At 38.3% G+C, this 26,103-nt stretch overlaps 1 protein-coding gene across 2 annotated transcripts in view; it reads left to right on the top strand.

The window, feature by feature from the left end:
- The window catches only part of LOC120514725 (zinc finger protein GLIS1), a 431,659-nt gene that overhangs the window by 304,693 nt on the left and 100,863 nt on the right, over nt 1-26,103 (top strand). Inside the window, exons 4-5 of one of the 2 annotated variants that reach the window (XM_039735238.1) lie at nt 2,199-2,360; nt 13,683-13,781. In XM_039735238.1, the coding sequence (XP_039591172.1) occupies nt 2,199-2,360; nt 13,683-13,781 (261 nt within the window). Of the gene's footprint in view, nt 1-2,198; nt 2,361-13,682; nt 13,794-26,103 lie in introns of both variants that reach the window. The other variant, XM_039735237.1, reaches the window with a different exon arrangement.

Genomic DNA, 26,103 nt, shown 5'->3' with positions numbered 1-26,103 from the left:
CGTGTCTGTTCTTTTTTATTAAAACCATTTAATGTTTGTTTTTGGTTTTTTTTTTTTTTTTTTAGAAATATACAGTACTTCTAAGTTCATAATCTTCCAAAATACTTGATTTGAGGTATTCGTCTTGTTTATAGTTTATGCCATGCTAGGTTGGCACCCAATCTTTTCTTCAGTTTCAGGTACATTGTTATAGAAAGTGTCCCTGCTCCATCTGATTCCCTGCAGTATAATATATTTTAAAATAAATTATGATCAGTACATTTTTAAGTAATGGTAGAGAGCAATGGAGAGACTGATAGAAGAATACATGAGACGGATGTTTGGTGCGTCATTTATTTTTTATTGTGTAAAGAAATGAAATATTCAGGTGTCAAAAAGGTAAAATGAGAATCAATGGCTGAAATATTTTGCCTTGCACTTCAGTCATTTAGGCATCATCTTAAGAGTAAAAATGGTATATTAAGCCACTACCAAAAGGAATTCTTGAAACATCTTCAACAAGAGCTATTCTCTATTAATCTTGAAGGAGCTATGAAGACATTCATAAAGCTCTGGGAAATTTTTTAACCACAGTGTAGTTTCCAAATACAAGAACAATTGGAAATGTGGACATCCCAGCAAAAACCTCTCCAAGAGGAAGGCATAAAATATTAAATGAATGTACAAAGTACTAACATCTGGGAGTGTGCCAGGCCCTCAAGATTCGGCAGACATCAGTTTTTGTGATTCCACCATTAGAAAGATGATGCATGAAAATGTTCAAAATCCACATAGCAGCAAGGTAATAACACTCTAAATGAGTCCTAGCCAGAATGTGCCTGGATGATCCTTGAGTGTTGGTGCAATGTTCTTTGAATAGATTCAACAAGGTTCTAACTTGATGACTACCATTAGCTCTGTTATATCTGGAGAAAAGCAAATGGTGGTGGAAGTGATGGTATGGTAATCTGGGCTTAGGGCTCTGCATCACAACCTGGGTGACATGTTATCACTGAAGATGATAAGCCCATCTGTCTTTCTATCCATGACCTAAAGCTGAAGTGCACCCGAGTGACAGAGTAATACAGTTAACTGAAATACAATCTATATCAGAAGAATAAAAAAAGAAATGTAGAGCTTTTGGAATGGGCTGGTTGAAGGCCAGACCTAAATCACTTTGGACTGTTCTAGAAGCATGTCAAATGGGTAGTTCATGCTCACAAAGCCACAAATATCCGTGACTTAAAGTTTTGCAGGTAGAAGTGGATGAAAAACCCTGCAAAGCACTGTGAGACTCTGATCATCAATGAAAGGTTTAGGTAGAATGCCCAATGGGGGCTGGGTGGTCTCGTGGCCTCGGAACCCCTGCAGATTTTGGGTTTTTTTTTTCTCCAACCCTCTGGAGTGTTTTTTTTTTGTTGTTGTTGTTTTGTCTGTCCTTCCGGCAATCAGACCTTACTTTATTCTTTGTTATTTAGTATTGCCTAACCTTATTTTTTATTTTTATTTTTTATAAACTTTTCTTTCTTCATCTTGTAAGCACTTTGAGCTACATCATTTGTATGATAATGTGCTATATAAATACTTGTTGTTGCTGTTGTTGAAAAAAAATCCTCTGGTCATAGTTATTCCTGCTAAAGATGTGCTAATCAGTTATGGTATCAAGTCGCAAGGGAATAGCTGGCAATGCATGGCTGTCTTTAATAAAGAAATGAATTAATTTTCATACTTTTTGTGTTATTTATTTATTCAGGGTCCCATTTATATAATAATATGTTTTGGTTGAATAGTTGAGAACTTTAACTGTGAAAATAATTAATAATGAAATGGGGACAAATGCCTATTAAATGTTTGATACCGTGTGCCTACATATAGTTTTGACTTTAGAAGCATTTCACAGAAAGGCCTTTGAAAAGTCACCATGTACTTGAGCTGTGTAACTTTATTTACTTTACTTTAAGTTCTTTTATTATAACAATAATAAATAAACAGATCAATTGCTAAGTTGAATAACTTGTGTGTCCCATACATTTTACAACATTTGTTTCTTTGTTGTCACTGAATATTTTTAAGTTAATGGCACAGAATTTTCTGTTCACACAGGAACAAAGTGAATAAAGTGAACTGAGTTTGCATAGTTTTCATTCAGAAAACAGAAGGCAACAATGAATTCATCCTCTTATTGGTTGATTTTAATTTTTCTCTTAATTTTATTCCAGTTTGAAGGCTGCAATAAGGCATTTTCTCGGCTTGAAAACCTCAAGATCCACCTGCGTAGCCACACTGGGGAGAAACCGTACATCTGCCAACACCCAGGCTGCCAGAAAGCTTTCAGCAACTCAAGTGATCGGGCAAAACATCAGCGCACACACCTGGACACTGTAAGCCTATGGAAACTCAACTAAGTACTCGTATGGGAAAAATCTGAATTAAATATTGTATATATGCTGCATTTATGTACATTTAAATACATATATATATTATTTTTTTCTTCTTTCTATTTAGCTTTCATTTCTTAGAGTCCTCGTGAGTAGCTGCTTCTATTTCTAAAATCCATTCATTGTAACTTGCAGTATGTTTTTTATTTAATTAGAATATTAGAAGATTAAAAAATGTTAACAAGAACGGGCCATTTAGCCCTACAGGCTTGTCCATTCTATTCACCTAGATTGTCTAAAATAACATCATGTTGAAATTTGAAGCTCCCTAAAGTCCTACCTTCTACTCCACTACTTTGTAATTTACTCCATGTGTCTAACATTCTCTGTGCAATGTTTATGGTTCTCTGTGTCAGAATTGGTCATTTTCAATTTGACATTTCGTATTAACAGTTTGACACTTCTAGAAATGTAATTCATCCGTTTTATGAACCTGCATCTTCAAGAGGACCACAGGTAGGCTGAGCAAATCTGAGCATTGATTCAGTGGGGAAGCCAACCTTGTCCTAGGGCATTCTCATGCACATACTCATACTCCGCACTGTCAAGCCACCATACGGTACTAATTAGCCAGACACACGTGTATCGGATAAGGGAGTAGCACTAACCACTGCATCATGTCATCTGTTCAGATTTTTTGATGTCTGTAATTAGCTTTAAGATATCATAATGTAATTATGGGTCTGTTGTAAAATAGTCATAGTTCATTATGAAATTTCTGAAATGCACTTACCCAGTTTACCTTCCGCATACTAAAGACACAAAGATTAGGATATTTTGAGGCCCTCATTTGAACCTGCATGACTCAGTCTATTTGTGTTTGTGTTTGTATGTCCAGAGTTGGTTCCTTTCTTATGCCCTGTGCTCCCAAATAGGCTTCAATTCCACGTAACTGGAATATGTGGTTCAATGATTGATGGATGGATGCCTTGTGCATTTTAGAATAAACCATATGGAAGTCATACTTTAAAGTCTTTAATCTTTTACATCCTCAATATTAAGAGTTCCCAAAATGAGTGATAGTTGCCTTTCAATATATTTTAATATGCATATCCCAAAGAAAAAATACCTCATTTGCAGATATTGTTAACCGAGTTAATTTTCTATCCATTTCATGGTAATTCATCCCAGTTCATATTATGGCACACACCACTCTAATATGAGCCGGGCTATGCAGTCCATTCTGGGGCGGAGTGGTGGCACTGAGGCTAAGGATCTGCGCTGGTATCCAGAAGGTTGCCGGTTCAAATCCCCATCACTGCCAAAAAGAGATCCTACTCTGCTGGGCCCTTGAGCACCTGTAATTGCTCCAGGGGCGCTGTACAATGGCAGGCTCTGCGTATAGGTATGCGAAAACTAACAAATTCCTAATACAAGAAATTGTATAAGGTGAAATAAAGAACAAAAAAAAAATAGCTTGTGAATAATCAGCCCTGATGCGCACAAAAAGGTTTGGGGCAGCCACTGGCTGTAAAAAGAGAAAATAGGTTGCACAGTCGAGTCTAAAACAGAACTGATTAACAGAGGAATGATGGTCAGTCAAGGGAAGTGACGTCATTGGGCCTGGAACCGAAGATGATGTTGTTGGACCCAGGCAGAATTTCCCATGTTTGATCTGCAGGAATAACAGAGAAAGAATTATTGCTCTTAGCCACCCCCTGACCCGGCATGGAATTACCTTCTTTTGTGCCCTTTAGCTGTCTTCGATACACACGTGTGTGACAAGGTTTATATACTAGAATCCTTCATTCTAGCAATCCTATGATAAAAGCAATTCCACATTCCTCCAATAGAAAATAATAATGATTGATGTTTCTTAGTTGTTTGCACAGAATTGTAAGAAAATGCAATGGCATAGCCTCTAGATTAATCAAAAATTAATCTGAGTTAAAGGAAGGTCAAGTATGAAATTATTTTGAATAAGAACAGTATTTCTTAATCTATCTATCTATCTATCTATCTATCTATCTATCTATCTATCTATCTATCTATCTATCTATCTATTGTGGACGCTGACACAGACATGCAGACATGCAAATCACCACCACACGTTTATTTTACAACTATTTACACAATAAAGTCAGTGCACACACATAAACCCCCACACAGTCCTGGCCACACAATGCTTTCTCTTCGGGCCGCCTCCACTCTCTCTTCTCTTGCTTTGTCCTGCTTCCACCCGACTAAAGCCTCGAATGAAGGGAGACGGCCCCTTTTATTTCACCCCGGATGGGCTCCAGGTGTTTCCCAGTACTCCTCCCTGGACATGCCCCAGTGTGGCGGAAGTGCCGGCTGTTCTCCCGGAAGCTCTCCAGGTGTCCCTGCTCCTCTTCCCCCCAGCACTTCCTGGTGTGGCGGAAGTGCTGAGGTCTTCCAAGCCCTCTACCCATGGCCCCCAAAGCAACCAGGGTGGCGGCCCCCACGTGATCTAGGGTGGGCATAGACCCTCTTCCGGTCCCTCAAGGCGTCCCGGCCGGGTCATTGCCCCTGGCATCCCTGACACTATCTATCTATCTATCTATCTATCTATCTATCTATCTATCTATCTATCTATCTATCTATCTATCTATCTATCTGCTGGTGAGAAACAACAACAGAACAGTAGAACCGATACATGCTGAAGTGACAAGAAGGATATGATGCAGACTGATGGTGCTAGTTATATGTTATGGTATATTTTTATGACACACTATGCATCCCTTACCATATTAAAGTATCACCTGAATGCCACACAATGACCAGTCATCAATGTTATTGGTGTATCAGTCTATGAAAGGGCTTTTTCAGCAGAATAATGGTCAATGTGTCAAGGTGTCGTGGAATGTTTCTAAGGATGTGACAGTGAGACTGGCTTAAAATGGAGAGTTCCCCAATCAACAGATTTCAATCCAGTTGAGCATTTATTGAATTAGGTACAGTGCCTATAAGAAGTACCCATTTCCTTAGATGTTTTTACATTTTATTACTATATAACATTGAATTACAGATGATTTAATTTGGCTTGTTTGATACTGATCAATAGGAAAACAATGTAATGTCAATTTGAATACCTAGCTCTACAAAGTGGTCTAATTAAATTCAAGTATAAAACACAAAATAACTGATCGCATAAGAATTCACCCCTTTACTAAGAGAACCACTAAATCATCACTGGTGCAGCCAACTGGTTTTAGAAATCATGTAATTAAATCAGTGGAGATCGCCTGGCTAGGGTTTCAGTTGATGTAGTATAAATACACCTTAAATGGCGATTAAAATAGCACAAGTCAGGGGATGGAGACAAGAAAAATACCCAAGTCACCGAATATCCCTTGGAGTCCAGTTAAATAAATCATTAAGAAAAGGAAAGAGTATGGAATAGCTATAAATCTGTCTAAATCAGGCCATCTACAAAAACAGTGTGATCACGCAAGAAGAGTAGTGAAAACTCTGAAGGAGTTAATACAGTGGATGAAATTGGAGAGACTGTGTAGACAATAAATGCTGCCTTGTTGCTTCACCAGTCATTGCAAAGAGAAAACCACTGTTAAAACACACACATGATATCTCAGCTAGAGTTTACCAGAAGGCATAGTCAGGTGTAAGAAGGCCCTCTGGTCTGATGAAGCCTAAATTGAGCCTCTAGGCTATCAGACTAAATGCTTGGGATAAGCCAAACACCTCACATTACCAGTGAGGCATGGTGGTGGTCATCATTCACTAGGGGTGGTTTTCTGCAGCAGGCCCTGGAAAGCTTGTGAGGGTAGAGGGTGAGAAGAATGCAGCAAAATACATGGAAATCCTGGAGAAAAGCTAATGCTCTGTGCACAAACATGTGCTTTGGATGAAGATTTGTTTTCCAGCAAGACAATAACCCCCAGGAATAAAACCAAAACTACACATAAGTGGTGTAAAAACAACAATATTAATGTTTAGGAGTGGATTGCTTATTTCGATCCAGCTGAGAATCTGTGACTTGAAAAAGGCCATTCACTCACAATCTCCATGTAACCTGACTGCTGGAGCAGTTTGCAGAAAAAAAGTGGAGGTGTCCAGATATGCAAAGCTGTGGAGATGAGGCCTGTACACACAGACCCAAGGCCATCATGGCTGCCAAAGGTGCTTTTACTGAATACTGACTTGAAGGAGGTGAATGCTTATGCAAGCAATTATTTTGTGTTTTATGTTTGTAATTAATTTAGGCAACTTTACAGAGATTTACTTTCACTTTTCTGTTGATCAATGTTAAAAAAGCCAAATTAAGTCCACTGTTTTTCAATGTTGTATAACAATAAAATGTGAAAACTTCGAAGGGGTTGCTTTTCATAAGCACTGTGGAACAAGTCATTCAGTGCAGAGGTTCACCATCGGTTAATCTGTCAAGGCTGTGGGACCCATTAGAGCTGAGATGGAACAGCTTGCCACTGTTGCCCCTCTGAGCCTTTGGTTGGTCCATGTTACAATAAATGTGCACGCTTTTCTGAGAGCAAATGGAGGACTAGCTCACAATCAGGTAGACTTATCTCTTTAGGTGGCCACTCGTCAATGTACTTCTCTTCTAACGGAACCATTATTGCAATGAGTAACCCCTGCTTGGTTATTCAATAAAGTCAGAAGTTTTCTTTTTCTTATCTTGTAAAATTGTTCTTTGATTTTATTTGTTTGATGCATAGCCTAGGTTCTGAAAGTTCTGAAAAGGAAATATTTTATCATTAATTTTATTTTATTTAAATTATAATGTGACATTAGTATGGTCTCAAGCTACCAGTATTGAATTGTAATGTTTCTTAAACTGGACATCAGCTACAGTGGGACTTTACTGTAATCTTTCCTATTCTTTCCTTTAGGTTCTCTACATTTTAGAAGTTCCCAGTCTTCAATGTCTTCAAGCTTGTCACTCTCTCTTTTAATTCCATGTATCCTCCTTTCTGCATCCTCCAGTCCAGTATCATCACTTCTGGTTTCCTTCTTGTCTTTTCCCTTTCCAGCAAGGCTTCTCTGATGTCTCTAAAATCTTTCCTAGTGTGCCAACTAATTTGATGCTAATGTAAGCTTTTCATATTTCTTTATGACTGAATGATTTCAATATAAAAGCTTAAAAAATGAACAGGGTGTGAAACAACAAATGTGCTTTGCCCCAAGGGCCAAGGACTGGTTTATTGTACATAAATGTAGGTGTTTGCAGTTTTATCTTAGCCTACACTGGGTAGGGAAAGTGAGCAGCTTTCACATTCACACCTGTTTTTCACTAAGCCACCTTACATGTAGTGCCACATGAGCTGTGCATTCATTTTTTTAAAACTCAGTAATGAGGTTTCAATCCAGTATCAGGAATATTGCTACCAGGCTTGTGTTTGGGGTTACCATTTATAAGCTGAGAAGAAACTTCAGGCGCTGTGTGATCACATTTCAGATGTCAGTCAAGTCAGTAGAATTACTGGTCAAACAATGAAAGTTCCAACCATTCCTGTCAGGAGGGGATTGAAATCATGACTGAGCGACTGGCCGAACAACAGCAACTGCTATACTGAAGCCACATTTTGCTGTTCTTGATTTCATATTTTCAAGCCAGGAATGGTTTTACTTTAATGTTTTATTATTTTTTTTTAACACAGCTAATAATTTTTCTCACTTTTTTGCACAGCATAGCATTAAGGAATGCATAATGTACATTAGGTTTAAAAAATAAACAAATCAGAAGAGGAAGCCAGTCACTTTTTCCAAACCTCGCTACTCCTACAATAACAGTGTCTTATTTACAGAGAAGTCAAACTGAGTAACTCATACTTCTTAAAGCTGTAGTATCCACTTTCACTTTAATGACTGCCCGTTTTTCAGCAAAAAAAGAAAATAATAATAAAATAATATATAAAATCACAGTAGAGCTACCAGCACTTATTATATGATTGGGTAACCCTTAATCCCTCATTTTGCTGTCTGAGCTTATTGTTCTTTCGACCTGAGAATATCAGCCTCTAGAGAGTATCAGTCCGTCAGCCCGTCTTTATATTGGGTGGCGTCTTTTATACTGAATAATGAATGTGGACATAAAATGACTTTAGAAATGAAATGAGAAGACACCTGAAGCACAATGATGAATGGTGGCATTATATATCGTACAATATTTAAATATATACTTACATGCTTAATATAATATAGTCAGCAGGACACAGTTGGGGTTTTCAGCTTGTGAAATGACCCTTTGAATATGTGAAGTCTAAAAACTCTTGTTTTATTTCTTTACCTAAGCCATACTGTTCATTTTTTAAATATATTATACAACGGAGGACTTCATTAGTTAATTTTAGGTTTCAGGCTGTATGGCCATCCAGTGCTGATAATGTGATACTTTAAGTATGGTGTGATACATATGGGAGGACAGTTACAATTATACCTTTGGCTATAATGAGAAATAAATATTTAGACTTACTGTCATTTTAATGTCTTTAGGTAGACAGGCAGACAAACAGTTGAAATAACATAGCATAATATTCTCAAGCAGATGTAATCCCGCTGAGGATCATGGAGGTGACAGCAGATGTGAACAAGGCAGCAACCTGCCCGGCGTTGAGCACCACTCCATTTTAGAGTAGAGTCATCCACGTTAAATGAATTAAGATGAGAACAGGCCATTCAGCGTAGCATAGCTTGTCAACCCTAATTTATTTAACTGCTGTCAACCTCTTTATTTAGTGACCTACTCCACATATCTACTATATGGTAGTCTGTGTGAGAGAAGTACGTTCCTGTAAAGTTAAATAGCCCAAATCCACTGTACTAATTCCCTTCATATCTTAAGAAATTTCAGTCATGTTACTTCTTAATCTCTGTTTTCTTAAACTGGAAAAGTTCAACACCTTCAATCTTTCCTAATAGTTCATACTTCTCAGTCTCAGAATCTGCATAGTCACTCTTCTTTGGACTTTCTCTAGTGATTCTATGTCTTTTTATAATGTGGAAACCAAATCTGTACTCCAGGTGAGGCTTCACTAGTGCATTGTAAAGCTTAAGCATAACCTCCCCTTGACTTGCTCTCCACACCTCATGCTAAATGGCCTAACATCCGAATAGCCTACTGTACACTGAATGTACTGTAGAAACAGAAGTCTACACTATAACTTATGGTTCTTCTCATAAGGTCTACCTTCACATTTGAAACCTCCCAGTGTATACTCATATTTAGTGTTTTTCTTTCCTACGTATAATACTACATGTTTAAACTTTATCAAACACCGATCTGCCCAATTTTGTATTTTATCGAGGTCCATCTGTAAAGATTCAGCTGATCCTAGACTCTCTGCCATTCTACTTAGATTGGTATCAAATAAAAACATTATCAGCTTGTTTTTTTATTTTATTTTCAATGTCATCTATGTATATTAAAAAGGTCAGCAGCCCAAATACTGATACCTGGGTGGCTACACTTTTAACCTCATTCAGTACTGCACACATGTCCAGACTCCACACTGTGTTGAGCTCTCAGTTCTTTAAGTTTAATCACTATACTTAATTAACATACATAATATTCTCTCTGATTTTTTCTCATGTTGCTTCCTCATAGGTTTCCAGCATATTAATGAAACTTTTAATGAATTCAGATCTGCAGTTGTGACCCAGCAACCCTAACCTCTATGCCGCAATGTCATCCTTTTCCAGTTAATTAATCTGTGTTTCTTAAATAAGTAATTTTACATTGCAAGAGTTGACAAAATGTAAGTTGTTAAATCCAAATATGTTTTATTTTCTGGGAATATTTTATTAAACGAAAATGTTCCTCATTCCCTTCTTTTGATGGCACTTTTAAAATGCTATTTCAGTTCTGAAATATTTTCCAGTATAATTTAACATTTTTCAACACCAGAACCTCATATTAGATAGATAGATACATTGATTAATAGTTTACATAATACAAAAAACAATGACAAAGTTAAACCATTAAATAGACTTGTCATTTTTTTATATATAATATACATAAATGTGAAAGAAAAAATAGTTTTATTTACATGTTTTATTGATTCTCAGATTATTTTTCAACATAAAATTTATTTTAATTTACTTTTTTCTTTTTACATTTTAAGATCTACGGCCCTCACTCACAGATATTCTAGTTTGTTTTTTTGTTTTTTATATTTTCATAAATATTCATTTCTCATGCTCCAATTGGACTGTTAAGCCAATGTCACATTAGATGACATTCAGTCGTAGGCCATATCAGACTTGCCAACTGCAGTTGCTGATCTCGTCGCCAGGCCACATCAAATACACAACTGAAAATTGCTGGGCATGTTGGATTTACTGTCTATATGTTAACCTTCCAGAACAGTCATTGTTTTCCCTTTTTTGACTGACAGAAATGAAAGTTTACAGATAAGGTGAGCTCAGCTGCAGTCTCTACCCTTTTTTTCTGTCATGGTGCATAAAACCTGACACATCAGTCAGATGACCTTCTCTTCTGTTTGTGAGTCCCAAACACCCACATTCCTTATTTCTTCATTATATGCATTGCATTTCTGGATGAGCATTCATTGGTTGTCAGCTCTCATGCACATTGAGCCCACCACTGTGATGAAAGACAAAATCAGTCCTGTTTGATTTTGTCGGATAGAGTCATGGACTACTTGGGGAGATTCGCTGGTTCTTGGGGAGATTCGCTGGGTATGTCACAGGAGCTTGCCTCCGCCTGCCGCTGACTCACTTAGATTAAGGAGATAAAGGCTACAACTGAATATTTCTGGAATAAAAGTTATTGAATGTGACATGGCTTTTAGGGGGATATTGAGTGTGAGCTCTGTACATAAAGTGAAAGCAGTCAGTGCCGTTTAATTATATAATGTGTTAGCTGATCTTGTATAATATCTTATGTGGGTGGTATGAAGAGATTGTGTGGAGTTTATATGATCTCCCTGTGTCTCCATGAGTTTTCTCCACCCATATCCCCTAAGATATGCAGGTTGGATTAGCTGGTAATTCCAAGTGGGCTCTACATTAGACTGGTGCCCTGTACAGGGCTATTTCCTGCCTTCTGCCCAGTACTGTCTAGAAAGGCTTTCCCCCCCACAGTCCTAAACTGGCCTAAGAGCATTTGAGAATGTTATCTTATATATAAATGTCTACCTGTGGAAGTGTGTGTGTCTGTCTATCTGGCCTGGAAGTGAGAGGTGGAGTTGGGGTAAGGGCTCCACCTCCGAGAATTCAGAAGCGAGGCCAGCACGTCGGCAAAACAAAACCTCCGAAGAAAGACAAAGTCACTTAGTTGCTAATGTACAAGCATTCTGAGCGCGTCAGCAAAATGAAACCTCCTAGGAGAGAGATGCCCAGAGTACAGTGGAACCTCAGTTTGCGAGTAACTTGGTTTACGAGTGTTTTGTAAGACGAGCTAAATTTTTAAATACATTTTGACTTGATAAACGAGCAATGTCTTGCAATACGAGTAGTATGGATACACTTTGTCTTCTGAGCATCATGTGATCACAACTGAGCAGATTGTTCTTCTCTCTCACGCCAGCATCTCTCTCTCACTCCTTATCTCTCTCGCTCGCGCTCTCTCACTCCTTATCTCTCCTTATCTCACTCACTGGCGTGTCTCTCTCTCTCTCTCTCTTCTCTTGAGGGCAATCGTCTCCTATTCTCCGTCTGAGTCTGCGTTCACTTTGATATACGAGTGCTTTGGACTACGAGCACATTTCAGGAATGAATTATGCTCGCAAACCGAGGTTCCACTGTAGTTCCTTTCAATTACCTGACATTTCTACAATTCAATATTTTTTCTGATGATTACAATAGTTTTTAGGAACCTGTGCTTTTTACAACACGGGCTTATGCAGCTTATAATATATTATTTGGTGTGGGAAACACAGCAACTGTTTTCAATGTATTGTACGTATCTAGTCTCCTTTTTTTCCCCTTTTCTTTATTTCTTTTCTCTATCCTTTCTTATTTCTTCGGTCTAAAATATTGAATTGGACCTGATAGTGTTTTGGAAGCAAACACCTGACCTAAGCACCCAGTCTATAACTTGTGAATTCCATAGTGAAAGATTTTTAATGATGCTATTATCTGGGTGAACAGAGGGGTACACTGACCCCAATCAGAATACTGAGATATGAGGAAGATCTTCAAATTCTGTGTAAGTAAAGCTAATTGAAATGAGCCGTAGAGCAAGTGAGACAAAGCTCTCCACAAAGACCAACATCTTGTTGGCCAGCACTTGAAAGAATGCCCTCAAGTCAACGTAGGCACTTATTACATTATGCCAGCATGCAGACGGCTGGTTTTAAATTTGCAGCAGTTGGATTAATTGTGCCTATGGAAAGCCATTTGCATTTTCATTCTAGAGTAAGCCAGGCACTTCCTATTTTTAATATACAGGGTATTCTGATTGCCATCCTTGCCAAGCCTAAAGAAGTTGAAGTCTGTTGATTGCTTCTCTACCCTTGCTAAATTTAGAGGAGGGTTGATGTTGGCAGCACACTGTAAAGGAAGCCCAAGCAAGCCTTCAGCACCAAATTGCAGTTTCTCTACTATGGTTCAGGTGGAATCATCACAGCCCACTGGGAAATGGGAAGTTACCCCAGAGATTAGGCTGAAGAGGTAGAAAGGCAAGTCTGTTTCTGAGACATAACATTAACTGTAGTACAGCAGTTATGGTAAACTGAAAATGCACAGCCACAGCCTGAAGGTGTTGCCAAAAAAGCACGGGACTTCAAAGCTAGTGGGCTAATAGATTCTGAATGTGAAACCATGTAAAATTAGTGTAGAGGATTATTAGGGCTGTTCAGGGAAATCCCTAAGGGTCCAGCAACTAATCAGGAAAGTCGCTTCCACCTGCTGCCTAGGAAGAGCCTCGACAAAGCTCCCTTAGTACAAGAAAATAAATGAACAAAAATCCTGTTAATGTTCACTCAACATTGATGCCTTGTGTTAAATGATGTACTGTTCTAGCAGACATATGAGTTATATGCAGCTTGACTGAAGGGCAGATGTAGTAAATGCTCTTAGTTGTTGGAAGCCATCCAAGAGCAGTGCTGTCACTTACTCTCTCCCGTCATGAGCTGCTGGGTCACCGCCAATCAGCCCGTCCACAGGAGAACAGGCACCTGGCCTTTTCTCGAGCAAGCGCTCCCCTCTGCTGTCTTTTTTATTTAATGGGGACCTGTTTTATTGTTTGAAAACAAATGAAAGATTTGCATTCTAGTGTCCTGAAGACTGATAAAGCAATAACAATATTTGTGAGACTTAACTGTCTTTTTTTTGTTGTTGTTGTTCTTTTGTGTAACACTCATGCAGAAGCCATACGCTTGTCAGATCCCGGGCTGCACCAAACGCTATACAGATCCAAGCTCGCTGAGAAAGCACGTGAAGGCCCATTCAGCCAAAGAGCAACAGGTGCGTAAAAAGGTAAGACATCTCTCTTGTATCCACACGTGAAACAAGCGTGTGTCCTGATTCCATTACGGGAGAGGCTTAAAGCTGTTGCAGTATTTGCTGGATTTTCTTCTACAGTATGTTGATCGTGTCAGCCTCAAAAAGACTTTAACAGTGAGCTGTCACACTACCATGTGCCAAATCTGTTTTTAAAGAGATACCATCTTGCATAATTCATAATATTAAAGGCAGTGTGAGATTTATTACGATTAAATTATCAGCCCCAGCAGCATTTTTCATGCAGTATTTGGCTGTTTCTTAACATCTGTTTCTTTAATGCATTCCATAGTTAGGCTTTCTCAGGGTCTGTTACTTTTGTTTCAGTTTTTATCCAACATTATGTCACTTTTGCAGCTCATTAAAAGTTTTACATTTCACTCTGTTTCTTGCTTTTGCTCCTCTTTATAAGTTGCAAATTACACTCTAAGGCTGGAGATGTTGGCGTTGTGGTTTTGGCCCCACTTAACAGCAGGCACCTTCTTTGTCAAAACTGGATTTATCTCTAATCTTTGCTGTTTGCAGGATGCTTTGTCCAAAGTTACTGTCAGTCTCTCTCTTTTAAATTCAAAAGCAAACTAAAGGTCCTCTTATTCTCTCCAGATGTTTCACTGTTGTCCTTTCATGTATGAACGTTGTTTGATATCATAATATGACATTCTCAATTCAGGAACATGGGGAACTGGGGCCTATCCTGGCAAAGCTGGGAGCAAGGCGGGATCTAGCCCCAGACAGGATACCAGTCCTTCACTGGGCCCACTCACGCACACACAAGAATGGGGTTAATGTAAAATTGTCAGTTAAACAAAGTTATACATCCTTGGAAAGTTAGGGAATTAACAGGATTACCTGAAGACAGCAAGCAACAAAGGCTAAATTCAAATCCAGGTTGCTCTGACTATGAGATGCAGCTTTTCCAATCTGCAACCATGCTTCCCATGCAATATTTCATACTGTATTTAAATCTTGTTTGTCCAGCACAGGGTTAATTGTTTAAATGAGTAAATGATACCTGACCGTGAACTCCATCATTATTTTTACATTGCGTTTATTTATGTAGCTATTGCTTATATCTAAGATGCTCTTACAAGTCTCAAGTACCAAGTTCAATTGTGTACAGATTCCTTTCCATGTTAGCCTTTGCATTGGCCTGCAGGCTTGGGCAATCTCAGACATGCGTTCATCTTATTTATTGAGAGCGGCACCCTTTCTCACATCCATACTTAAACATCATGAAATGTGCATCAGTCCATGTGGATGGCTTACAGCAGACAGACAGGTTGCACAAACCATACATGAGATGATGTCTACTTGAGTATAGAAAGGGCCCCTGTTACGATTTCTTCCAAGAACATTTTTGCCTTTTAGCTGTACTTTGCAGCAGTCCCCAGCAGTTTTCTAATACAAATACCTTGCCTAGTTAACAGGTGTAGATGAGGCCTTTGTTAACCCCTTATTGACATCATTCCCTGATTTTGACTGTCTATGTCAGTGTGTTTTTCTGTTTTTTGTTTCCTAATTAAGAAATTTTGAATTAGGGAAATGTGATCAAGGTGGAATGTTCAAAGTAGTTTCTAAAAATTATTTTGCCGACACCTTCGATTGCTGAGTTTCTTGGCCTTTTGTAAATGAATGAAATGTGCTGTTAGTGTGATTAAGGTGGAGGTTAGATTGCTGGTTATCATTTCCCTTGCCCTGATAGGTGAAAATGTCACTTAATATCCATCAGAAAGTATTTTACTTGGTTAATATGTAAGAAACTTGATTTTGTTCTTCCTCAGTAGTACTAATTTTTTACCAGTTTTCCATCCTACAACAGTATAATTGGAATAAGTGGATACAAGCCGTGGAAAAAATACTACTTTGTATTTTATTAAATCACCATTAGAAACAAAACGGGGAGTAGAAATGATTTCATTTTCACTTTGGTTTGTTCTGTAATTTTACATTACTGCTCCAGCATTCCATCCCTCTTTCTCTAGTTGGTAGCTGGTTAGAACAAAATGAAACAATTATTTTGTAAGTGATAGTAAGCTGTATTGCTTATCGGAAATACCTATGATATTAAATCGAACACTTGCCTTAAATCAAAAATATGTATATTTAGTTACTAAACAGGTCTAATTACAGTCATTTTAAACAAAAAAAAATGTTAATGCATTCAAATAAAAATAAATGAAACACTCAAAAGACCTTAAACAAAAGGGTTGCTAGGTTATAACTGAAACTGGCAAACATCATGGAATATAAATATCATTATAAAAAGCAAAAGATAGACTGTAAAGAATACAGTAGCCTACATATTTGAGAAAAACTATAATGGTAACTGTAATATCTTAGCATAAAACCAAGGAAAAACATTTATAGCATGCTTCACAAAGGTTTCACCGAACTTGGTTACCTCACACCAACAAAGTTTTAATAGTCTAATATCTAACAATCACTGCTTTTATGTTTTGTATGCTACCTGCTTCATCTATCGAACAAAAAATAATAAATGTCATCATTCTACAGAAAACACAATAAGGAAACAGATTTAAGTGTGTTTTAACCTGCCAACCACACATTAACTCCTACAGATGTGAATGTAGTGGATGACAGGGGCACTCCCAAACACCCAACACAATTAGGCTTGGACACACGTATAAAACTAGAAACAGTTTGTATTGTGGGAAACTCTTCTTGGGCAAGCATTTCCCACCACAGCCACAATACAGGGTGGTCCAGATCTGATTATGCAGATCCAGATCGTCTGGATGACTTTGATTTATGCAGGGATGATTCCAGTTCGGCACGAAGACGATTCTTCATTTCATCAGTTTGCACACTTCTCGATGGTCTGGGATTTTTCGTGTGACTTTCTATATAATAAACTTAATAAGTTATAGTGTAATGAAAATTGCATAATTAGATCTGGACTACCCTATAAACAGCACACAGGCAATAATAAAGCACTCTGTCACTCTTTTTCTGTCACTGGTCACTGCTGCCTCTACTCTTTCTCGCAATCCTCATTAACCTTCCTCCTGACTTTGGTTCCTGGCACAAAGGCAGGTAGTTCCTTTTATCTACCACCCGGAAGTACTTCCAGTGTTTTGTACACACAGTCCGAAAGCACTTCTGGGTGGGGCAGAGGCCCCATGAAATAGGGCTCCCCAGTCCAAGAATAGAAGGCCCATGATACTCTGTGGGAATAAAGGGGAGCTGCCATCTAGTCTTCTGGGGGAGACAATTTCCTGTGCATGCTGTCTACTCCTATCCTATCCTGGCTTGGACAGACTCCCAGTTGTCTTTCACAATATATATATAGTATGTATTCTTAATACAGTCACTGTGAGCCATTACCTACAATGTCTTGGCTTTTCTAAGTTTTTATTGAGGACTGCAGGACAGCTTTACCTGCAGTCCAGTCAATAGCAGCAGCCCTGTTCACTCTGGGGTCTTTCAAATGAGTGCATTTATTCCTGTTGTCATTATTCCTTTGCCCCCGCCTTGTTATTTATAGTAGCAGTAAGAGAGCTGACAACAGTGACTGTGAAGTAGTTCTTTAAAAAGGGGAAATACTCCATTCAAGGGCCACTTGGTCTGATGTTTTTGCGACAGTTTCCAGCTCAAGATTTGTTCCAGTTGCAGGGAGTGCTTCATTAAAATGTGTTTCATTTCAGGTAGTGTACCTTGGCACCATTGGCTTGTGCAACAATTCATAAAATATGCACTTACAAACAGCAGACTTTTCAGACAAGTAACCATTAAGTAGTGTACTTGATCTTTTAACAAGTTGTTTGTCAAACGTCGCCTACCTTCTTTCATGATACCAATTCAAGTTGTAACTGTGTTGTGTTATGAATATTAACTTGAACATAACAAAAAGGTGACTGTACTGAGTCCATCACACTTTGAGATCCCCCAAAGCATACATCTAGAGAGATGAAACGAGACCAAGACAAATCCTTATGGTCTTTTGTGTAATGTGGTAATAACCACTTTCAGCAGATCAATGATGAACAGCAGACCACCATTGGTTGTTTTACATAGTGTAATTTCTATTTTTATTTTCCTTAACCTTTTTATATATTTAAGTAGATTTTCTTTCAGAACTGCTTTGTATCCCATACTTTAATCTGGATGCCAAGATGAATAAAGCAATTTACTTCGCCTCACACATCTAACCCCCCTGGTCCTGCCTGGTCACTTAGGGCTACGGGAGTTCAAACAGACGAAAGCGGCTTTACATCTGTTTCACTCTTTTGCTTGGAGACCATTTGATTTTTAGTCAGCAGTGAGTAATAGTGCAGACCTTTGAAGACATTTTGATACATTTTAGTTATTTAAACAATACTTGAAAATAAGCAGGAGACAATCCTAAAAACGTTTACATAGATATCTGGAGTAGTCCTAGATCAGTCAAAGGGTATATATTTACTGAATTAAATAAAAAATAACGATATATGACAAATTAAAAGATACATCTCTATATGTATAAAATCCAACGTCTGCCTGTCTGTATGTCTGTCCAGTTTTCATGAGAGAACTACTTAACAGATTTAGATTGGGTTTTTTCTATAATTTGCTAGAACATTACGGTTGATTTTGCGACTTCTCTCATTGCGCTAAGTATCATAGTTTGCTTGGAGGAACAATTTATTCGCACTAATCCGAGACAGAGGCTGCAGGCCGAGTAGAGGGGAAAGCGTGACATCAGAAGTGGGGAGTCAGACTACCTCTGGCCACATTTTGGAGTGTACCTTGCCTCCACTTATCTAGCAATACCTGTTTGTTTATTGATTTTTAAAGTTTGTCCTGTTTCACTACTACATGAATAGAGCCGTGGGGGGACAGCTAGTCAACATATAAGACACAAAAATACAGTAGAAATCAAAGAAGTGTGGGTAAAGGGATATACATAAAAAACAAATAAACAAAACATACATGATTATGAACTAGAAGCATAGATGTTGGGATGTTGTTGGTATACTACAGGATGCCTGGCATGGGTAGTATGAAATACAAGTACTGTAATTTGCACTTTTTTATTTTATTTGCTGTTGTTTAACATAGGCCAGTATTGAAGCCCATTGGATCAGAAACTTTGTCACCTCCATTCTACATGAAAACATAAAATTGATAATTTTTCTTGGCCGTTACTATAAATAGCATAGGGTACATAGCAGATAAAAAATAATTTTTGTGTGGAGTATTCCTTGAACCTCAAGGACCTACAAATAGTAGGAAGTCCAAAATGAAAACAAAACAAAAAAATAATGAAAACGAGCTGACAAACCATAATGAACAGATGTAGTCCAGTTGCCTCATGTATAAAACTTTACTTAGATTCCATAGTAAAATTTTACAATACACTAGAAAGGCAAAATGGCATACACACTGAAAAAACGAATTTATAAAACCATACATATGCCATGTCCCATGCCAAGTTCCTTCCAAAATTTCAAATCAGCTTAAAAGTATGTGTGCGTTAGCCTCTCCCCATCACATCCCACCAGTAACATGGCATGGCTAAAAAAAAAAACCTTTTTGAATATTCATGACCAAATCACCATACTGTTTATGACCAAATCACCATACTGTATAAATGTGGCTGTGTTACAGAGCGAACACAGATGAAACTTCAGTGAATGTGAACCTAAGGTATTACTGACATTTGGCAGAGTTTAAGAAGTGGCCAGGATGGTCTGCTACCCAAAAATGGATGGAAATCTCCATCACGTCCTACATATCCCTGTTGCCAAAATATTTTAATAACAAAAAATGTGGGAGTCTTTCTCTTTAATGAAGTAAATAAATAGCAGAAAACATTACCGCTTTCATATCATTTATCTAAGTCACACCTGATTGTTATGCTGTGCATGCATTTTTTAACTGCTTAATTGTGTGCTTATTTTGCCACAATTAAAATACATAGACAAACAAACTTAAAAGCACAAAGTTGTCTATCATTTAAATATCATGAATGGTATTTGTGTCCTTTTTTGTGATGATGACTGACTTGTAAGCCAATTTAGACAAGCTAGAGCTGTCCTCTTGGATTTGTGTGCAGGATTTGGAGCACACATTACGGATACCGTCATGCAGAAATCACACAATCCCTGTTCTGCTACAGGTTAACAAGCTGGATGGTTGGAAGTAACATCAAAATGTGACTGATGTGTTATTGAAATACACAATGAAATGAGCTTTTCTGTTCCCTTCATTGTCTTGCTGCCTGAAGTTGCTAAAATGCCAACACCAAAAAATTCTGCATTGGACTTATGGGTGGCTGACACTTTATGTAACTCTAAGCCAGTTTCCACTTGGTATTTCATAAGTCCCAACCTTATCTTAAGAAATGGTTTACGCAAGTTTTCAAGTGTTAGCTAGTTTTATAAATGAGGCCCCAGGAGAGAATCTTAAATTATGAATGTCAAAAGCAAATCAGATTAATTCATTCTAATAGGGGAGTCGTGCAGATTACAGAGCATCACCAATAAATTTCAAGGGAGACCCCCTGATTCTTTTTTTCTTTGATCTTTAGTGTGTTTATACAATAACATTGGTGGTCAAATGTTGTGTCTTTGTTTATCTATTGGATTTCTGTAACAACGTCTTCTGTTTTTGTACTTTCTTGCTACAAACAAATTTCCCTCAGGGATAATAAAGTCTACCTAAATCTAAACCAATCTTGGATTAATTAGAACTAAAAAGAGCCACCCTTAAATAGTTGCATCAATGATGTCATTGCTTTGCTGTTCTGGTGAATTGTGGGAAACATTCTCGAGGTAACAAATGGCGCGAAATTTACAAAATCCTAGCGTGTATCGTCTAAACCAGGGATCCTCAATCACAGTCCTGGACGGCCTCAGTGGCTGCAGGTTTTTGTTCTAACCCGGTTGCTTAATTGGAATGCAATTCTTGCCAATAATTTAATTTCATGGCTTGTTAGTGCTTTAGCTCTGCTATGTCAAGTAATTCTCATATCCTAGATTTCCTTCCCCTTTCTAAGGATATAATCCACATGATCTGAAGTCTAAAACTGAGTAGATGAGTAATTCTCAGTCCTTCACTTTGTTCTCTTCAAGTTCCTTCTAAGCTTTTAATTAAACACAATAGTGCATGATAAATACACACAGGTGTAACTGGTAACAAGCTAAATGGAAAAATGCTGGTCTCTTTTGTCATTTGCATATTACTGATAATTAGGAGCAATTAAAAACCAAGACTATGGCTATTTAAGACTAAAATAATCAATTAGGGTTCAAAATCTTAATGAGCGAGACAACTAAAATGAAGCAGAAGTGTTACTTGAGTAATAAGTGCTTCTTATTAAGCAATTGGGTTGGAGCAAAAACCTGCAGCCACTGTGGCCCTCCAGGACCGTGACTGAGGACACCTGGTCTAAACCAATGGAGTTGAAAGATAACACAAAACAAGACTTTTTTGTAAAGTTTTCAGGTTAAAAGCAATAGATTCCTTGGGTCTGAAAGCTCCAGAAATGACACCCAAAAGATCATGAATGCTTTAGATCAGTGCACAAAAAATTTAAAGAAGCACCCAATTATAACACATAACATTTATAGTGAGCCTAAACATTTTCTTATCCTTGCCCTCAGTTGCTAGCTTTCTGAAGGAGGCTAAATGCTTTTGATCTGTAATGTAGGAGCTTCTTGAATTATTTAGTATTTTTTTGAAAACTAACTTTTTTCTCTGATTTTGATTTCTGACTTGCAGCTGATTCTGTTGGGTTAGGCTGTGATAGATTAGGCTGATTCATTCATGAATGAATGGCTGAATGCTACTGTAAAAAAATGAAATACGCTTCTAGCTAGTAGTAATTTTTACAAGTCCAAAATGTGCTTCTGCTTTTAAACTTTGATGTAAATACAAAGTTGTGGTGTATAGCAATTTTATATCAAGTTTTAATAATTTTTAGAAATCTTTCTGTATGTATTTAAGCTGTCAGCACATTTATTTTTACCTGCTGGTCATGAATTTCATGCAGTATATCAGTTCAGCTTATTAAACAATTGAATGAATGGATGAGTTGTTTGTGCCTGAATAAGTTAAATAAACATGTCACTTTAATAAATACCTTTTCAAGTGTGTTCTGCATAAATGTTAGATTTTTTGTAGTGGGGTTGATTTGTTTTCAATCCTATTCTTGTAAAATTGATCTATTTGTATGGAATGTTGTGTGATGTTAATAAAATCAATAAAATGATAAAAAGTTAGATTATATATATATATATATATACATATATAGGTAATTATATTGCAGTTTAGCAAGTAGTGCTTAAAGGGTAATGTGAGAGAACATTTTTTCTCACGCCACCCCAGTCCTTAGAGAGAACATCGCTATAGTCTGTCCCTCCTTTTTCACTAAACAACCGTGCGCTGTAAGGCTATGTAGTAAAGGAGCATGACGGTTATCAGCTTCACAGACAGAACATCTTTTTAATAAAGAATTCACATCAAAGACTTGGTCAAAAATAGGATGGTCCTGTCTGGTAGTACTTTTAATATGACACTGATATTAACAAAAACTAAAGCATAATTGATCATGTGGGTTTGTGGAACTCAGTTAAGGAAAAGAACACACTCAATTTGTGAAACACTCTTAAAACAATTTATGAAGAGGCTGAGGATTATACCGTGTTAAAAAAAATACAGACTTACCAAAGAAGGTAAAATGACAGGCTACATTAGGTACCAAACTTCAACTTTTTCTCTGCATAATTTGCCATCTTATCATCTCTCACCTAAAGAGAAAAACTGTGCTTTTCATACAACTGTCGATTGAATGTCTGCAAAGTTGTGTGAACTCTCTGCCTGGATAAGGTACTGTGAGGTGCTTAATCTGAACTTTCAAAGTAAACAGCCTTCTGCTTGAACAAATGGGCACAGGTACAACACAACTGACATACATTTTACAAAATATTCAGACGATAACTATGAAACAAAAAGTCTTGTATGGGCATATCTATGTGTTTTTATAATACCTTTGCTATTCAGGCACAGAATAATTTTCTTAATTTTCTTCAATCAATCAATCAAAATCTTTATTGTCATTGTAGCAATGAGACATTATACAATGAATTTTTTTGGTGGAATTTTCCAGTGCAGAAAAAAAAAAATAAAAACAAAACACAATTACTCAAGTTACAACTGAAATAAGGGGATAAAATAAGTATCCAAAATTGTCCATAACAGCAGAACAATATTTTCCACTCATACATACTTACATACATTATATTGCACTTGTCCCTTATCTAATGTTAACTTAGAATGAAGGTGCACTCGGTCAGATTGTCCACTTAGCAGCATTCAGCATGGTGATGGCTGAAGGATAGAAACTGTTTCTCAGTCTATTTGTCTTAGTCTTTATGGATCTGAAACGTCTGCCTGAAGGCAGGTGTTCAAACAATGCATGTCCTGGGTGTGATGGGTCCTGAAAAATTTTCTTGATGTTCCTGAGACAACAGGAACTATGTAGTTCTTCTAGTGAGGGGAGAGAACAGCCGACTATCCGCTGGGGGACCTTAATGACCCTGTGGAGCTCTTTCTTCTGTGCTACTGTGCAGCTGGAGAACCACGCACAGAGACAGTAGACCAGGATGCTCTCTACTGTGCAGCAGTTAAAGGACACCAGCAGTTTTTCAAGTATCTTGTCCTTTCTGAGCACCCTCAGGAAGTAGAGGCTTTTTTGGGCTTTCTTCACTACCTCAGCAGTGTGTGTTTCCCAGGTCAAGTCCTCCCTAATGGTGACTCCCAAGAAGCGGAAGTCTGAGACCCTCTCCACACAGTCTCCATTGATGGTGAGTGGCTGGATGTTGTCTACCTTCTTCCTAAAGTCCACGATGAGCTCCTTGGTCTTGGCTGTATTTAGGAGCAAGTTGTTATTCCTACACCACGTTGTCAGCTGCTCCACTTCATCCCTGTAGGCGGACTCACCACCCCAGAGATGAGCCCTACTACCGTGGTATCTTCAGCAAACTTAACAATGGTGTTACTGTAGTGGGCAGTAATGCAATCATGAGTGTAGAGGTTATAGAGCAGGGAGCTCAGCACACAGCCCTGTGGGGAGCCAGTGCTGAGGCTGATGGGTGTGGAGAAGTAGGGGCCCACTCTAACCCTCTGAGTGAAATCACTCAGGAAGTCCTTGATCCAAAGGCAGGTGGAGTGTGGAAGTCCTGTGTCTGACAGTTTGGCCACCAGTCTGTGGGGTAAGATGGTATTAAAGGCAGAGCTGAAGTATATGAAGAGCAGCTGTGCGTAGCTCCCTGCCGCTCCAGATGGGACAGAACAGCATGGAGAACAGTGGCCCTGGCGTCCTCCATAGACCTGTTTGTTATGTAGGCAAACTGGTGCAGATCAAGCATGGGAGGCATGAATGACATGATATGGTTCCTGATGAGCTTCTTGAAGCACTGCATAACCACAGGGGTCAGTGCAACTGGCCTGTAGTCATTAAGACTGGTGATGGTCTGTTTCTTGGCCACAGGCACTATGACAGTGGATTTCAGGCAGGATGACACAGTGGACTGAGACAGAGACTGGTTGAATATCCTGGTGAAGACCCCAGCCAGTTGGTCTGCACAGTCTTTCAGCATGCGTCCAGCTGCCTTTCGTGGGTTGACAGCCTGCAGCGTGCGTGTCACCTCGTGTTCCTCACTCTGAAGATGGTGCTGTTGTTGGTATCTGGATGGGCTCTGGCTGTTTCTGGTGGATCCACTTCAAACTGGGCAAAGTAGTGGTTCAGTTCCTCAGCCAGCGATAAATCACCTCCCACAGCTCCGGGACTGGTCCTGTAGTTGGTCATATGCTGGACACCCATCTACACTTGCCTGCTGTTGTTACTATCCATGTTTTCCTCGATCTTCCTTTTATAGTCTGACTTGGCCTCTCGGATGCCCCTCTTTAGGTTGGCACGGGCTGTGCTGTAGAGACCCTTGTTACCAGACCTGAAGGCAGTGTTCCTATCTCTCAACAGCTTCTGGACTTCCCTGGTCATCCAGGGCTTCCGATTGGGGTAGACTCGGATATGTTTATCCACTGTGACAATGTCTGTGCAGTTCTTAATATAGCTCAGTATGCTGTCACTAAACACTTCAAGGTCTGGGTGTTCAAAGATGTCCCAGCTGATCCTACTGAAACAGTCCTGCAGCTGCTGAGAGGCTCCATCTGGCCAAGTTTTAACCATCCTTGTGCTGATAGGAGATATTTTCCTAAGTGGAATGTATGCTGGGATTAAAAACAGTGATGTGTGGTCAGATTGTCCCAGGTGAGGTAGCCCTGTAGCGCTGTTTAATGTTTGTATAGATTTTATCCAATGTGTTAGCTCCTCTGGTGGCACACTTGACATGCTGATGGAATTTAGGGAGCACAGGTTTTAAATCCACATGGTTAAAGTCCCCAGCAATGATATACACAGCATCAGGGTGTTTGGTCAGCTGACTGCTAATACTGCGGTGTAAAAGTTCAATAGCCGAGTTTGCATTAGCGTCTGGTGTTATGTAAACAGTGGTAATCAAGAACACCGTAAACTCTCTAGGGAGATATATAGTTATATAGTTATATTTAAAGTTAAAACAAAAAACAAATCAAAATGATTCTGTAAAAGTAAAAACTAAATGAGATAACTGACCAAAAATAAAAACTTAAATAGCAATGGTCAGAGTTTCATAAAATTAAGCTTAAAATGATTTGAAAATGTGAATCTGAAATGTAATGTGAAAATAATAAAGAAATGAAATCTAGTTTGAAAAAACTGAACTAAAAAATAGTTGTTGTGCCCAACCTTTGTTTTATCATTAATGTGTATGAGAGGTGCCAGTTTACAATGAAATACTGTAAATGTAGAAAGGATATGTATACAGAAGGTATGAGAAATATATTGCTGGCTTAAAAGTTATAGAGAGGGTGAAATATGGTAAAGGAGCCTCCTTGGTTCTGGAGACTTTGTGTATTGTGAATGGAACTAAAACATGGCTGATGAGGGCTAAACAAAGTAAAGTTCAAAATAACTGAGATCAAAGGATGTCTAAGGAAAAGATGACTAAAGAAGTGGAAGTGGGTATTCATGTATCAAGAAAAAATGGTGTGGAAGTGCTTTGTGCTGAGAAGGAGTAGGTGAGTAGCAAAACGGTGATGAAAGGGACTGCAAAGTGTTGGTGGAAGTGATGGCAGATGGCATGAGGAGCTATTTTACAAAAAGATCATTATTTATGAGTTATAATGAATTACTGATTTGCTAATAATTGTCCTTCACCTGAGATGTTCTTACGTGAAAATACAT

Source organism: Polypterus senegalus, chromosome 14 (assembly GCF_016835505.1).
Source record: "Polypterus senegalus isolate Bchr_013 chromosome 14, ASM1683550v1, whole genome shotgun sequence".
NCBI lineage: Eukaryota > Metazoa > Chordata > Cladistia > Polypteriformes > Polypteridae > Polypterus > Polypterus senegalus.
Note: the sequence above shows the minus strand (reverse complement) of the source record. Positions and strands in the feature narration are given on the sequence as shown.